This window comes from Cyanistes caeruleus, chromosome 1 (genome assembly GCF_971803275.1).
Source record: "Cyanistes caeruleus chromosome 1, bCyaCae1.hap1.1, whole genome shotgun sequence".
NCBI classification, from domain to species: Eukaryota; Metazoa; Chordata; class Aves; order Passeriformes; family Paridae; genus Cyanistes; species Cyanistes caeruleus.
The window spans coordinates 108125408-108142472 of NC_141701.1; the positions used below are offsets into that span (position 1 = coordinate 108125408).

Below are 17065 nucleotides of genomic sequence, written 5' to 3' on the forward strand. Positions count from 1 at the left end.
GGAACAAGTGTCTGATGCTCTTTTTGAAATTTCTTTTAACTTGATTTTTCATTCATCACTAGAAAATTTGATGCAGTTCATGTCCTACTTAGAGGAAGTACTTTGAAATTACTCCCTGCCTGAGGTTTCAGGCAGAGGCTTTAGAAAAGAAGTAAAAGCAGTGGTTTGTTGGTTTCTGGGGATTTTTTGCGAACCTGAGTTTAAGTAATAACAAAGGCTTGTATGTGAGGCTTTAATATTGGGTTTACTAAGCTATTTGAATACCCTATGAGAGAAATGACAGTAAACAAACACTCCTTGAACCACAGCCTTAAACAGCAAGATAAACTATCTTCTTCCAGAAGAATCAGTACCTGCAGCTTAATATTAAAAGATTATTTTGCAAACTGTGCCACTGAAATTACAGTAAGCCATGCTGTAGGATTTGAAGAAGACAAAAACCAAATCTATTGGATTGTCTGTTGAACTTCCTGACTATGTATCTTTCACACCATTATGTTCTTCCAGACTCCTGCACAGAGCTCACCCAGGTCACAGTGTGACCTGACAGTTGTGAAGCAGTTGGCGTGCTGTGACCACTCCTTATCCCTCTAACCAGGGTCATGCCACCGCTGACCTCCCTGTCTGCCTTCTGGAGTGACCGGCCTGCTCCCTGCATGCTGGGGGAGGCTGGGGGAACTGCTGGGCTCTTTTGTTAGGATTTGGATTTCTAGCAAGTTGTGACTCAGAAGCACATTCTTCAAGCTCTGGTGACACGAGTGTGTTAAAATTTTTAAGCTCTTTAGATGGATGTGGATGTATACTCTTAGGGTTGTCTCAAATGTGGCAGGCAGCAGCAGCAGACCTGAAGCCTCTGCCCCAGTTTAGCCAGGGCTGCCAAAAACACGTCTGCGTTGGAGGAGAAGCTACCATGTTTATCCTTAACTGTGGAAAATCAGTAACAGCTGACAGAACATTTGAGGTATAATTTTCCCAAGTTTATTTGGAAGATGATGTACCTAATGTGGCACAGTTTCAGAATTCCACATGTGCTTGGCTCAAGCTAATGTAGTGTTCACCTGTGCCAGAGCATAACTATCAGTGGCTCTGGAACTGAAGCTGTAATTTTTAGTGGGTGCTTTATCCTTGGTGTGTAAAAATAGCCTTTGAGGGATGAATCCATCAAGAGCCGAGGAGTCTGAATCTGCCAGGGTCTTTGGATGGCTAACATTTGCCAAGTGGCAGCAGGGAGCACGGCTGCTCAGTCAGGTTTGCCGTGTGTGTTCTGTGTGGCTCCATGAGCAGCCTTCAGGATGCAATGCCCTTGCCATTGTATCTTTGGTGTTTGGACAGAGCTGTGAGCAGAGGGCAGCAGGACAGAAGCTGTTTGTGAGGCAGGGCTTGTCATGACTGAGCAAGAATATAGCAGACCTTGCCATAGTTAAAGGCTTTGGGTAGGGAGCTGCTTTGACAAAACACACTGTCCCCTCCCACCACCTTGCCAGTAAGAAGCACAAGTGTTTAAATGGCAAGAGATCTGTATTCCATGAGTATCAGTATTCATTTCCTCTAATGGAATTTCTGATGAAGTAAATTTTGGTAGTAGGAAAAATCCTCATGACTGCTGGCACTAGTGATATGTTATTTTTCTTCCTTCTACTTGAATCCTTTGTTAGGTAGGTGGTGGCTCATTGAAGAAGCTTCCAATAGTGGTATTTTTGATCCCCTTCACTTCCATGGCTGTCTGCTGTTCCTGAAAGCATCCTTTACTCTAAGTAGCATACTTGTTGAATAGGTGACTTTCAGGGAGCAATCCAGAAAATTGCCTGTGTTCCTCCATGTCCTGGCACATCTTCAGCTTGGGAATCAGTGTTCCATTAACTAGATGGCAAGAAATAAATGCAGGGTACATCCTTTCAGCTGTACTTACTTTGGGAAACACAGGAATGTGGTTACTAGTAAATTTGCAGGCTTTAGGATAACATAAAGAGATGGTGCTAGGTACTAGGAAATGCTTGATTTGTGTAGCGTTTGTCCATTTGCATGTTTGGCTTTAAAAAAAAACAAACAACCAAATACTTTGAACTGCAATTTGTGTCTCCAGTACCATGTATTTAGTGCTGTCATGAAAATAATGTGATGGAAGCTTTCTCTGTTCTTTGTTTCCTGTTTTGGATCTGTGACATTAGCTTCAAAGCACTTACCAAAATTTGTGAGTTTTTAAATTTTTTTTTTTCTTTCTGTATTGTCTATCAGCCTTCTCCATAAGCCGAGAAGTGCAAAGTATATTTGATTTGGCTGTTTGCATGCATCCACGCACTTAGACACAGTGCTCCCTATCACCCTCAAGCATAAAACTGCTGATGTGTGAGTGAACAAAAAGAGGTCAGTAATTTGGCACTGTAGGTTTTACATTACAAGGCACTGTCCTTCATTTGCTCTTGTTTTATCTTTACAGCAGTGTTACCAGGCTCTCATCAGAAACCTCCAGCAGGCTAGAAACCTACTATGCAGGATCCATTACATATGTTGTGTGTGAGGGGTATTTTGCTGCTGAATACTTCACTGATCACACCTCTAAATGGTTTTTCAAAATAGTGTATCTTTTTCAAGGATAGATTTTTTGATCACTAAAGAAATAAAAACTTCTGTACTAGGAATTGGCCAAATGTTATCTTGTAGTCTGTGTAGGCTGAATAACTAGATATTTAGACAGTTTTTAGGATTTTTTTAAAATTATGTTTCTGAATTCTACTCTCCCCTTACTTTTCACCTTCTCTTCCCTGCAAGCCTTGATTTCTGAGTAATTGAAAGCAGCATCTGTTTACAAGTTTTCCCTCCTTGCAGAAGGAAATCCTTCCTTTTAGTTAGTAGCTCCGTGTTTCCACAGTATTGTATGTAGTAGTAGAGTGGACAGTAGTTGACTGACAGATTTTATTATATGCAGCCTACTGGAATTTATTTCTAGTTGTATGAAGAGGATACATAAAAGGACACATCTGCTTTGAAACCCTTTTACACTTGCAGAGTAGTGTACAAAGATCTCTGTTTTGACAATCACCAACAGAACTTGGATGGAAATTTCTAGATGTAAAAGCTATTGGTGACCAGATTCTACTTTGTTGCTGATAATGTCTGTTGTTATGATGCTGTGGTATTGCCTCTCCAGGTTAAAGTTTAAATGGCAAGTTCTGAAGGAATAACCAAGGGAGTATCCACACAAATCAACCTTTATCACTCTCCCAGCTGAGTGACTTAATTTTGTCTGTGGGAACACCATCCTTTTATCAGGCTGGCTGTTAGGAAGGTTATACATTTACCTGAATTAAGATGTGAGGTTGCCATAGTCCTGCTCATTGGTGATTATTAGTGCTAGGTACAGAGTTGAAATGAGCTTGCTAATGACAATGTCAAAGATTATTTTATAGTAGTGATGGAATGTTGTAACCAAGGGAACTATTTAGTGTGCAGTTGTATTGGAAACCTGCTGGCGTCAGGGTTTCTGATAGAAGTTTTATGGCATGAGTTATGAACTGACTATATTTAAAAGAAATTTGAGTTTATGATGATGTCAGTTTGTGTGTGTATGAATAGTCTTCTGAGCATTACACCTTCTGTCTTTATGTGAAGTTTTCTATAAAACTTCTGTTAACCCCCTTTTTTAATTATAGCCAATGCTCTCTGTAAGTTACTGTATCTTTTTCTTTGGAATCCTTATTAGTCTGCTTTTGGAAAATATAGTTTGTAGTTTACAGATGTACTGTATTTTTACTTCTGCAGTGGTAGAGTTATTCTTTCTATTGAAGTGCCATGTTTGTCAGGTTGTTACTTTGAAGCATAAACTTTTTACTATTACCACTTTCAGACTTATTATTTGGATAAGTGCAATCATATTTTGAATACTTTTGTATAGCATTCTTTGGAGTTCACTGACACTACTCATGTCAATAAATATTATAAATGTTTTTAGGATGTGATCTGCAAAAATAGAATTGGAGAAATGGGAAAATAAAAGAAGACATTTAATTTCTTGCCGTAATTTCAGCAATTTTCTGATGTTTAGGTAGGGAAAAATATCCTCCAACATTTCAACAGATATCTAAGTACTGTTGCATTATCAATGTGCCTTAGTTGTGATCAGCTGTATATTTATATATATGCAGTATGTATATTTATGAATTAGGTAATGTTGTTTCCTTAGTGTGACAGACTGTCTCCTGCTAATATTACTGTACAGTTCTGCTTTTTTTTTCTCCTTGCTATATAAATCCTATTAGGCCTGATCTGTCTCTTCCCCCGCCTTGGTGTGCACTAGAACAACATTAGCTTATCTGCCAGACAGAGCCTTAAGTGACATTGCCAAGGGTAAATCCCCTGAAGAACAGTTCAGGCTACAGCAGCCTGATAGCTCATATTCTCTGTGATCCACTGAATTTCAGTAACAGTCCTTTTTTTTTTTGCCAGAATTAAAGGGTTTGAGGGAAAAGTGTAGTTGAAAAATTAGAATAGAAGGGTAGAGCAGAAAGTGCTGTTGTTTCCTGTGATTGTTGGTGAATTTTTCAAAAAACTTGTTGACTTCTAGATAAGTCAGTGTAGCTTCTTAAGGGATCACCTATGGTGGTAGACTGAACTTCTGCATAATTTCTTCAGTCTGACAAAGCTCCTGGATCCACCTTAGTGATTAACAATCTCAACTAGTCTGAGTAAATATTTTTAATGGGTGGTACTGTGGTCACTGTGGTGTGGCTGGGTATTACAAAAACCATTTCTTATTTTGCATACATATTTTGCTGTCTTGTGCTGTAAAACCCTGTTCTTATCAACTTAATATGACATAGTCTCTTTCTAATGAATGGTGCCTCTAACAGTGTTGGAGTTGCTTATTCATGAAGTAATGCATATCATACATTGAGCAGGTGACATGATGGAATCCTAATTATGTATCTAGGAACACCTGCTTTCTTGATTATTTTTTTTAATAAACTCAAGATATTGTTCTTCAGTGAAGAAAGTTTTAACATTTTAAGTTTGTTCTGCCACTGACAAATTGTTACAAGAGGGGCATTTGCATTACCGGTGTCACATTCATCTTAGATTTTTTGAGAGTGGGGGTGGGGGGTGGGAGTTGAGGTTTGTTGTTTTGTTAGTTTTGAGGTTTTAGCTGTTGATGTGCTCATCCAAAGGTTGATATAAGCAGTTTTTTAGATGAAAACTTATGCACATCTCAACTTAGAAAGGTATTTCTTGCAAAGGATGGGAGTTGAACTTCAGTGACCCTTGTGCATGTCTTCCAGCTCAGAATATTTTGTGATCCTCCTCAAGGACTACTGCCTATCTGATTAATGTTTTGCTTTATTTTTTTGCAGTTTTATGTGCTGAAAGAGTGGGCCAGATGACTAAAACATACAATGACATAGATGCTGTTACACGTCTTCTTGAAGAGGCAAGTATTACATTTGTTTAAGGACCCGTATACAGCATGACAAAGTAGTACTGAAAGTATGTGGTACCACTACTAAACGTTGCTGGTAGATTGTCCTCCATTGTGGAGGAATAAGGCCTCTAAGTGTATGTACATTTTATCTCATTGGTAAGGTAAATATTCTTTCTAAATAGAGATCATTTCTTTATCTCGGTCAAATAGATTCATTACTTCTGGTTATTTTTCAGTTGAGGCCATGTAACTTGTTCTTGGCCAAATGTTTGCCCTAATGAAGGAGGAGGAATCATCTTAAAATGACACATTTTTACAGTACATGTAAAACTAAGAGTATCATTATTGATTGATATATTCTTTTCAGAAAATAATAAAAGAAAAGCTCACAGGCTTGTTTTCATAATAATTTTCGCAGTTAATTTCTTTCCAGAGAAGTACATAGACACAAAATTAGAAAATATCTAGTATTCTGTTTATCTTCTTTCCTTCTTTTCCTTATGTTTGGTTGATTTAGTTGTTGTTTGTGAGTTTTTAATACCATTATTATGAAAATGGGTGTTCTTGTAATCTTTAGCACTCAAGAAATGTCAAAAAGCAACTGTCATGGTACTATGCTTATGTTCAATAAATATCATGATAAACTGTTTGTCTAAAATTAGCTATTTTTCTGCAGTAAACTTGAGCAATGATTTTCCAAAGAATGTTTATGAGTAATTCTTTAGGTGAAAACTGTTACAATTGTATTAGTTCATGGCTGACTGGAATTTAGTCCTTTATACTCAATTGCTTGCTTATTGCAATAGCAATGTCAAAAATGGGGTCTTTCCAGCCAATTGGGTGATCTGTTATTACCCTAATTCCACAAGGAAACAAGCATGGGAATGAATGCTAATGTCTCCCACCTGTTCTGGATACCACTCAATGCAACAGAGTCTTACATTTTATGCTTTGAGCCAGACCCATTCAAACACCTCTGTACAAATTACCTGTTAAAACTGATGTATTACCCAAAAGACTTCTCCTGAAATAATTCATCACCTTGTAGTAACAGTCTGTTAACTTGTTTGTCCCATTCCCTTTGACTTGTTTGGCTGAGATTTACTGCATTTGGTTCATGGCTCCTTCTAGTAATGATGGCAGCATTCTGCCAAACTGTTTTCTCCCCTGAGTTTTTCAGTCCCTGTAGCCAAATGTCTATAGATCCAGGCATTACACTCACGGGAACAATGCTTGAAGGACTTGCTGAGCCAGTGTTTTAAAGCTTCTTGTGTACTTTCCTGTCTGGATGTTTGGAATGGAAAAATAAGGGAGTGTATAATGTGTCAAACTTTTTTAAAACAAATACTTTCAGTGAGCCTTTTTGTTTTATTTGACCATCATTTCTGATGAAATTACTCTGTTCATAGGAATAGGTGCACTTACAGCACTTTTCTCTGATCTCCATATGATGGTTATCATAAGAGATTGCATCCATTTGCAGAATTTAACTCCTCTTGCTTTCACATGTATGAGTGAGAGAAAAAACAAAAGCTATCCCCTGTCTTTCCTTCATGTTTGCAAGCTTCAGGTGCTTGTATTACAATGTTGATAGAGTGAAAGGTGCAGCATTTGGGAAGATAGGAAAGAGAAGATTTTGAAACAGCATGTGTGCAGATATTTCAGAAATATGTGCCTATAGCCCTGAAATTGAGGAGAGGAAGTGGCACTGCCTGGGTATGTGGTAAGAATTGGAGCAGATTTCTTTATGAATCTGCTTTCTCATCTTTGTCTAATAATAGTATAAATGTGTCTTGTTTCTCAGTATTATTTTTTTACACATTGCTGTAATAAATCAGTTCCTTATCATTGTGTGAGTAAGAGGCCTGTCCCCAAACATAAATTTAGAGCTGAATTGTTAAAAATTGTGTAGGAAGTCTGGGGATGTTATTTGAAGAGCCTGGACATGCACTTACATTCTTGAAATTGGAAGTTAAAAAACATTGCTGCTAGAGAGCTCCTCCTTTGCATAGTCATAATCTCAGCAATATATTTTTTCCACACAGTATTTATGAAGTGATCCAAATTAGTGAACAATAAGTTGGTTTAAAATATATCCAAACATATTTTAGTTTACTTTGTGGCACCTATTGTTCTGAAAGATTGTACTTAAGATTACTAACAGATTTTAGGGCTAGATAATGCCATTAGCTTTCAATGCAAATATAAGTCTGACCTTTAGAAACCATTTGGAAAATGCTATTTGCAGCATTGATCAGTAATCTCTCTTTTTATTTACTGGTTATTATATAACTTTTTTCCATTATGAAAGCCTCTTCATTCAAATTCATTGGCTTCAGATCTGTGTGAATAGTAGCTGTAGGTTTTGTAGGCTTTGTCATTAATGTATGCATGACATAAAGTAGTATTTAGTCATAAAATCTGGTGGTAGTCAGGGGCAGTAAGCAATCTCCTAACAGTGTTTTCAGTGACAGGGAGAAAATTCTTCCTCAAATAGTGTTGAACTAAGGGTATGTTAGGGAGTTAACCATAGCACCATTTTACCACTATTTAAAAAAATCTAGTAGGTAAATAAGAAAATGATAGATAAAAATGCTTTATGAATAGTGCAAAATGTTATGCAGCTCATCATCCTCTCCCAGGCAGATTAGAATCCCATGTACCAGCTTCTGCAAGGCTGAGACATCCATATGTACATGTCATCAACAGAATAATCTTCTAGTTTTTATTGGTACCTGTCATGAACTATAAAAACAGGTGATTTCCAGTACTGTGGTCATGGAGGAAGAGGCCATGACATGAGAGTAACCACTTAATGTAGTATGGGGCATCTGCAAAAAGGAAAGATTTAGGATCTGTTTTTAGACAAAAGCACTAATGGATGGCATACACGAAAATAGGAGCTGAACATTCATTGTGGTGGAACTGGCTTCTACTCCTGCACAGCTTATGGTCTTTTATTTGTAAGTGGAGCAAGTGGAAACTGAAAAATTATTTGAGGGAGGGTCAGTCTTTTCTGAATATTGCTGTTTCAAGATATGCAGGAGTGGAAAAGGAAAATCGGTAAAAACTACTGAACAAATAAACCCTCACAGAAGGAAAAAAATCGTTTTATTGTTGAAATGTTTGCTCCATCCCTTTCAAGGCTATTTTACCCTCCCTCTGATCCTTTGGTGATTAAAAAAAAAAAAAAAAAAAAAATTGAAATTGCCTTTCTATTCTTAATGCTTACAGAAAGAACGAGACTTAGAATTAGCTGCTCGGATTGGCCAGTCACTGTTAAAGAAGAATAAATCACTGACAGAAAGAAATGATTTCCTGGAGGAGCAAGTAGAACACATCAGAGAAGAGGTAAGATTTTTTATGTCTGAATGCTGTATATGCAATGATAGGGGGGAATTTCCTTCTGACTTCACCTTGTCCATAGATTTGGCTGTGGGCAACCTGCTTCCGTGTCTGACCACTGTCACTGCTAAAAATGTCTTCCTTATATATAGCCTAAATCTGTTCTTCTTTGGTTTAAAACCATTACCCTTTATCCTATCACAGCAGACCCTGCTAAAAGGTCTGTCCCATCTTCCTTATAAACACCCTTTAAGTACTGAAAGGCTGCAGTAAGGTCTCCCCAGAGTATTACCTTTTCCATGCTGAACAATCCCAACACTCTCAGCCTTCCCTTACAGGAAAAGGAATATTTTTGTGGCCCTCCTCTGGACCTGCTTGAACAGGTCCATGTCTGTCTTGTCCAGAGGACTTCAGAGCTGGGTGCTCACCAGAGAACAGTTGAGGAGAAAAATCACCTCCCTCAGCCTATTGGCCACACTTCTTTTGATGCATCCCAGGGTATATGGTTGACTTACAGGGCTGGGAGTGCACACATTGGTGTGATCAATAAAACACACCAGAAAGCTTATATCATTTCAAGTAGCACCTGTGCTTTGAAAGAGCTCTTTATCTAATTACCACTGTCACTAAACTCCAGCCTAATAAATGAGCTAGGAGCCAGTGTTGTTACTCCTATTCTGAGGCAGTGACTTTGCTTTTTGAATCTCACCCATGTGTGGTTTTGAGCAAGACAGAGAGCAAAAGAACAATGAACCACAGTGGAGTAAAAACTTTAAAAATGGTTCATAATTAACACTGCTCAGGGGTGTGAGATGTTGCATTATAAACATCTCACATAAAGGATAAAGTATGGATGGAGCGATCGATGATGTGTGATAAATGGTGGTGGAGCACCCACTATAAAATAATATCCTTTGATGTGGCCTACCCTTTTCGGCATGGAAAACTATTTCTGTTCTCTCCCAAAGGAGTGCTGTTGCTTGCTGCCAAGTCTCATCACGAGGCAGACCAATTTATTTGTATATTGGTCAATATGACATGTACTAGGTATGTGCAAGGTGACTGAGCAGGACTGTGCATTCCTATCACCCATCCAGAGTGGAAAATTTGATTGAGAAAGGTGGAGGACAGGGACAAGCTGCCTCTGTCCACATCTGTTTTTATTTAGTGGGACTGAGGAGCAGCATTAGGAAAAATGCCACCAGAAATAAACCCCTTTCCAGGTGGCTTGGTATGTTGGGCCATATGTTCTGTCAACACCCCTCTTTCACACTGTTATTTTGACTCCTTCAGAAACTGATGCTTTTGAAGCAGAGCTCATCAGACTTTAGTCATGACACTTTCGTGTATTGAAAATCTGCCTTTTGTAGGTTGCAGATTTTCTATTAAAATTGAATTTTGAATTTTTGAACAGAACAGTAACAAGACAACTGTCGTCAAGGGCAAGAGATAAAGGAATTTATTTGGTACTTCTAAAATTCTATAAAAATTGCCTAAAAATGGTTTGTCTTGGAGAGATGTGTTTTCTGTAATACAGGGACAAATTCTTTCTGCTTTTTGGTGTAAAATTAAGGTTTTACTGGTATATGTATCAGGGCATGAATAATTTAGCTTTATATCTCTTTGACCTTTGTCGTGACAAAACCTTCTGTCCACTCCATTGAGAAGACTGAGTTTTTTCCTGTGTGCTGGTAACATGCCATGTCAATAGGTACATATCAAAGTTATAAAGACCTGTGCAAAGTGCATCACTTTGTGCATGGGTTTGCCTTTTGAGTTTGTGTTGTTAGGCGCTGCTAAGTTTAAGAAGGGGCTGTAATCATGTTCAGTAAAAACTGATATAACTGAGATTTTTGCTGTACTAAAGAACACAAGACTGAGTGGACTGAAGCAAGCACTTTAGTGTGTGCACAGACACTTTAATCTCAGCTTACTGTTTCACTATTATATTCTAGAAGCATAAACATTATACTGAGGAAATGTTCTTAATTTTAAAGTATTTTGCATACAGAGATGGATGTCTGCCTTTTCAGCAGCAGAGTGTAGTTCCCAGGTATAGTGTGTCTATCTGCTGTTCAGTACAAATGCTGCAGCTCCATGTTCCTTTTCTCTGGGATGGTGCTGCCTACACTTTGATATTGTCTCCTTTGGCACTAGAGCTCAGTATCAAAGAAATGTAAACCATAAATCTGCACGATTTTAATTGTATTTGGAATGGAGTAGCTAAGTTTTAGCTTCTAATCTTTCTAAATTTCCCAGTTTATGCTTCTTTTTCCTCTATGTATTTTGTCCTATGATACTGAAGCTAAAATGGCAGCACTTAAAATGCAGTGTCAGTCCTCAAATAACACCATCTCAAACCTGTGTTAACTTCTGGGTAATACAGCCTTCTAGACCTGTTATTTGAGTTCCAGGTCACCTGTCAGAGTTTGTGTTTTGATGATAGCAGGTTTCAAAGTCCAGGTTTGATTTTGTTCTGTGTAAAGTGAGAGGAAAGGAAAAAGTTGAATTATAATCTGGAATGGTGGTTTAAGAAAAGGAACATTGCTTTTGGTCTATTAAGAGTAGAAAGTAATATTGGAAATACAGAAATGCTCTTTGACTTGGTACTTGTGTGTGTGCTCTTTATATACAGTGTAACAGGGTGTCTTCCTTTTGAGTAATTCTAACCTGTTAAGCACTTAGTTACTGTCAGGAAAACAAATGAGCTCTACTCTTGAGACAGTTGTTCATGATTCAGTAAAGAGTGATCCTTTGAATTAGGTCCCAAATCTTTGAACTGTTGTTCTCTATATGAGGATACTTTTATCTTCTACTTATATAGTTTTAAGATAGGTGCAGCTATTTCATGAGTTAGTTCTGAAGCTGAGTAAAGCTGTCAGCCCAGCAGAGGCAATTAAAAGCCTGAGGAAATGAGTTACCACCGTGCTTGGTTTGTGGGGTGTTGTGGGCCTTGTCCCATGCTCAGCAAGGCTCAGTCTCTATTGTTCAATAACAGTACCAAGGTAGTGCAACACTAACGTGGCAGTGTTTGCTCCGAAGGGCACATGTTGCAGTGGCTTGTGAGAATATAGAACAGGCTGTTTCTGGTCATAAAACAAGTCCAGTGTTTTGCAGTGTGCAAATGTGTACTCGGTCTGTCTGGGATGCTGATAATATTCTTCACCAGCCTACCTGGTGCTGTGCTTTGGGTTTAGGACTAAATCAGTGTTGATAACAATGTTTTTGCTATTGCCAAGCAGTGCTTGCACAGCATCCACCAGGCTCTTTTCTTTTTCCCTCATGCCCCTCCCAGCCTCCTCAGCCTGTTTTGTTTTTTTTTTTTTTCTTCCTCTCTTCACTCTGTCCACCATCTGCACAAGATGCTGGCAAGGTGCACAGCTCTGGTAGCTGACCCAAACTGACCAAAGGGATGTTCTACACCATATGTTATGTTCAACAATACAAGGTCAGGGAAAGGAGGAAGAATCTGGGACATTTGTTGTTACGGTGTTTGTCTTCACAAGTGACAATTCTATGTGCCAAGGTTCCACTTTCTAGTAAGTGGCTGAATACACATAGAAAACAGTGAATAAATTCCTTATTTTGCTTGGCTTGCATGGGAAGCTTTTCTTCACTCATTAAACTGTCTCAGGAAGAAGCTTTTCTTGCTCTTGAGCTTCCGAGTCTCTCCTTCATCCTATGGGGATTGTGGGGCAGACTGTGTGCTCAGGTGGTGGGTGCCTAGCTGCTCACCAAAGTTAACAGACCACAAAATGTTGCATCAAAGGCAGGTGTTGCTGGAAGTTACTGCAGTGAGTGTTTCATCGTTTCACAGCTTGATTGAGATGAGGAATGAGCTCTGGAGGTCCTCTTGTCCAAACGCTCCTATCAAGCAGGGCCCCCTACAGTCCATTGCTGAGGACCATGTCCAGACGGTGTTTGACTACATCCAAGGATGGAGAACCCCGCAGGCTCTCTGGGCAAGCTGTGCCAGTGCTCAGTCACCCTCACAATTTAAATGTTGCCCCCGATGTTTAGGAGGGACCACCCATGTTTCAGTTTGTGCTTATTGTTTCAGGTCCTATTCCATTAAAAGATCAACCTTTCTGACTGTTCATCCTCTTTTGGAGGATTGAAATGCTCGGAAATGGCAGTAAAAATAGTATCCTCAGTCTTTTTAATTCATAGAAAAAAAACAGTAGCAAGAGCTGAAGATGATCTAGTGTCCACCCACAGACAGTATCTGAATTCTTGCTTCTTAAAGAGGCTGAGTTATAATGTGCTGAAGGGAAGTAAATTGTTACTTTTGGTTCAGCATTTTCGCTCTTCCTGAAAAGGAGAAAGTAAGCCTCCAAAAATCAATGCACAGATTTCATTTAATAGTTTTCTAAAATGTGGTTGGATGGGGATGGCTTTTTTTCCCCTTGCTGTTTAGAACCCATGTCTCAGGAGGACTTGGTGCCTTAGCACTTCTCATTATGCAGAACTGTCTTAAGTAAATGACCTTGTTTGCTTCAAATTCCGAACAATTCAAGTGCTTTTTTGGATTATGTCTGCTCTTTTGTTCAATGAAAATGGAGTTCAAATCTATGTCATTGATATTCTCTGTTTTTTTTTTCTAATAATAATAACAAAGAAAAGTATGCTTACAATATGAAAAGCAGAAGTTTAATAAAAAGAAAGGTACTGTGCATTTTTTATGTGGGAAAGTGCAAACTGTGAACCAAGTCTTGCAGTGCAAATGGTAGGGAATGGATATGTCTGATTAGTAATGCTGTCTATAGTTGTGCAAGGCAAATAAAAGTAATCTCCTGCTGCTGGCATCTTTAATCACAGCTGTGAAGTTGTGTACATCCTGCTGTCTAATTGGGCTTTTAACCTTTTTTTTGGAGAACAGCAATATAAAGTAACAATGATTACGTTTGTGGAGCTCACAATTACAGGGGACCTTAATCACCTACTTTTGATATTTTGTTAATTTTTGATCTAAGTATGGGAATCCCACTACTTTGCCAGACTAAAAAAAACCCAGAAACTGACTGCAGCCTCCACTGTTGGAACAGCCTCAGAACAGCAGCCTCCCACTGTGTGGTGGTGTTCTGCAGCTCAACAGGCACTTGAATCGCAATTGTAACCTTACTACACAAGCATTTCAGTAATTTAATGTCAAGTCTCTTGGAGAAGAAGAAATGTCTGCATCTGAGGCCTGTGAGTCGGAATCCAAGCCAGGAGGCAACAGTCATCACACAAAATGGATAAAAGCAATGTTTGACTTGATGGTGCCACATTAATTTCGTGCTGTATCACTGCAATATATCCATTACCGTGCATGTGAATCTAGACTAATGCCAGAGTGAGTCAGGAAGAAAAATAAATTAGTGGCTACTTTAAAAGATACACTTTCCCTTCTTTCTAAGAAGTAAAAGAAATGGTTCTGGTCTGTTTCCATCTTGGACTCTTGATTTAGTTCAAGATGATGCCTGGAGGGTGAATAATGAGCTAATTTGTGGTGGGTTTGCTTTAAAATGTGTCTGGAAAATCAGCTTACTGATCTGTGAGCTCTTTCTTTGTGCAGGTTTCTCAGTTGCGACATGAGCTGTCCATGAAAGATGAACTGCTCCAGTTCTATACCAGTGCTGCTGAGGAAAGTGAACCGGAGTCTGTCTGTTCCACCCCGTAAGTCAGTCGATCTGCAATGTTGAACTGTCATCTCTTGGATGATTTAATAACTTTGAAAAGTGGTAAAATTGCCCCTGTATTGGCTGGAACTATAAATGGGACTCAGAACTTGGTGCAAGGCTCCAGCTGTAAGGATTTGCACTGAGCCAGCTGGCTATCCAGGTGCCTACATGAGATAGGAGAGTACATACGGAAGCTGCTGACACGATACTGCAACTTTCAGAGGAACTGAGTCACTGTTGTGGTGGGGCAGCCATGGGTCACACTGACAGCAGCCCAGTACTTCACATACATCTGCATGTGCTAGGATGTACTGCACTTGTGCTTGAAGGACCTCTAAAGCCAATATGGAAAAAATCCAAGCCGAGGGAAAGAAATAAAGCATGGCTTATAGCCTGGGTTCCAGGCAGCTAGCTGGCTGAACAGCATTCCAGGCTCTCAGGGGCTCTCTGACCTTGCAGAGTTATTGCTGCATTCTGATGAAGCATGTGCAGCATTAATCAGGAGCTATTGGATTGCTCCCTCTAGTAATGTGCTTTCTTTTCTCATAGCCTTGGCTGAATAACTTTTTCATAGGTAATATGTGGAAAAATAAATAAAATTTTTAAATGTTCTCTTTTGAAATTCACTGCAAATTTATTGCTGCCCAAAAGTATTGGCATGAATAAGCTGTATTTCATGTGTCTCTGTTTGCTTTTGAGACCAGTGTTCAGTCTATGCTTCTGCGAGATTGGCCATAATACATGTAAAAATTATTTTATATTGTTGCTTTTTCCTACAAGGCTGAAGAGGAATGAATCTTCTTCCTCTGTCCAGAACTACTTTCATTTGGACTCCCTTCAAAAGAAACTCAAGGACCTTGAAGAGGAAAATGTTGTGCTTAGATCTGAGGTGAAATTGCTCCCTTTATTTTACTTAATATAGTTGTTCATCTAAATGCCAGAACACAGGTATTGAGAAGCTTGTATTAAAAGCTGAGGGTCTAAGTTAGAATATTACACCTATTGCCGATCTCTCTATAGTTGTTTAATCACCATATTTTATCTTTTTAAATGAAGGAATGGCTGAAATGTGGAAGCTACATAGAATCACAGAATTGTTTAGGTTGGAAAAGACCTCTAAAGCCATCGAGGCCAACCTTTGGCCAATCAATACCTTACAACTAGACCGGAGTCCTGAGTATGATGTCCAGTCCTTTCTTGAACACCTCCTGGGATGGTCATTCCAGCCCATTCCAATGTCTGGTCACCCTTTCTGTGAAGAAATTCTTCCCAAATTAAGCTATGTGCAAAGCAGTGAGTGTGCAGCAGAATGGGCAGAATTTGGAGTCCAGGATTGCACTTTGAAACAGGTTTTAAAGGGCTGACCTGGCAGATAGGTGTGACTTGAGCTGCAGATCTCAAGTTCTTAGGCTGGCATGGCTCTGATACCAATTCAGTGTTTGTCAAAATAATAATTGTTAGCCTAAATTTGCATTACATTTCTTCATTTTGTTTTTCAAGTCAGGCAGTTAACATTTTAAATAGAATGTACTGCTCTTTATTTCTGTTTGTTTCACAGATTACACAGTTTTTTAATATTTAATAATAGAATACAAAGTGAAAAATTTTAATTTTCAACCCAACTTTTAAACATTGGGAGCATATTACCACTTTGCAAACATGCAGCAGAGTATATCAGAAGAGATACTTTCGGTCTAAGAGTGAATATATGAAAACAGAATGTTGCTTCCGTTTTCCGCTGCAAATGCAGGGCCCATAGTAAATAGGTAGTGCCATACCTCTGCACAAGACACCAGGTAATGGAGACTGCTGTGCTCTTAACTGAGAAGTTGCACAAGGAAGATGAGCAATAGGTGGTCTGAGAGTAATGAACGTTTGAACTGAGAGAGCCACTGCATGAGGAGCTGGTAGGAAACCCCATGCAGCACTGCCTTCCCATCTAGGGAGATTTAGTCTGTGCCAGCAAAGCACAGGATGAAGCCAAATGTGAAACCTGTGAGCTGTGTGGTTCTCTACAGATGCAGTCATTGGGTGTCTGTGCATATCCCTAGCTTTGGGAATAGATTACAGACCCACCGAGGTGGTGCCAGACAGCACCAGCTGGCCCCAGCCATGCTGCTCTTGGCACTCCCAGAGTCAGAGTGGAAAAGACAAAGCAGGGAAAGAGGTAGCACTAAGGTTTTTTGTGGGATATATTTATAGTGCCAGAACTTTTCAAATAGGATCAAATAGCATGTTTTTTAAATACTTGAATTTTCAACTCAGTTATTTAAACCAAGCATTTATGTAGTTTTTGATGATACCTAGCTTTGCTTAGGTGAGCAGATCAAGTTCTGCATGACAGCATTTTGTATGTCCAAGCCTTTCTTTTTCTTTTTATTTTTAGTGCAAAATACACAAGTGACATCTAGTGGGGATATGGTGCTAGTGATGCAAGTTTCTCCATACAGTAACATCTCTGCTGAATGTTCACCTGGCCTCTTTTTCAGAACATGTGGGAGGGCAGGCAAAAACTGTAGTTTCTCACTGTCTTCCTGAAGGAGTGATTAGAATAGCTTGTCTCTCTGAAGCAGATGGAAGTGCATCAACAGGATGGTAAAAACCAAATGTGCTAATGTAGCATATTTGATGTGGATTTCTTGAA

The 17065-nt window shown here is 39.0% G+C and overlaps 1 protein-coding gene across 9 annotated transcripts in view; it reads left to right on the forward strand.

The window, feature by feature from the left end:
- The window catches only part of TRAK1 (trafficking kinesin protein 1), a 122395-nt gene that overhangs the window by 77148 nt on the left and 28182 nt on the right, over positions 1 to 17065 (forward strand). For all 9 annotated transcript variants that reach the window (XM_086848674.1, XM_023919380.2, XM_023919379.2 and 6 more), the window contains 4 exons: positions 5346 to 5422; positions 8648 to 8764; positions 14316 to 14416; positions 15202 to 15310. In XM_086848674.1, coding sequence (XP_086704800.1) covers positions 5372 to 5422; positions 8648 to 8764; positions 14316 to 14416; positions 15202 to 15310 — 378 coding nt within the window. In that variant the 5' untranslated portion in view covers positions 5346 to 5371. The remainder of the gene's footprint in view (positions 1 to 5345; positions 5423 to 8647; positions 8765 to 14315; positions 14417 to 15201; positions 15311 to 17065) is intronic.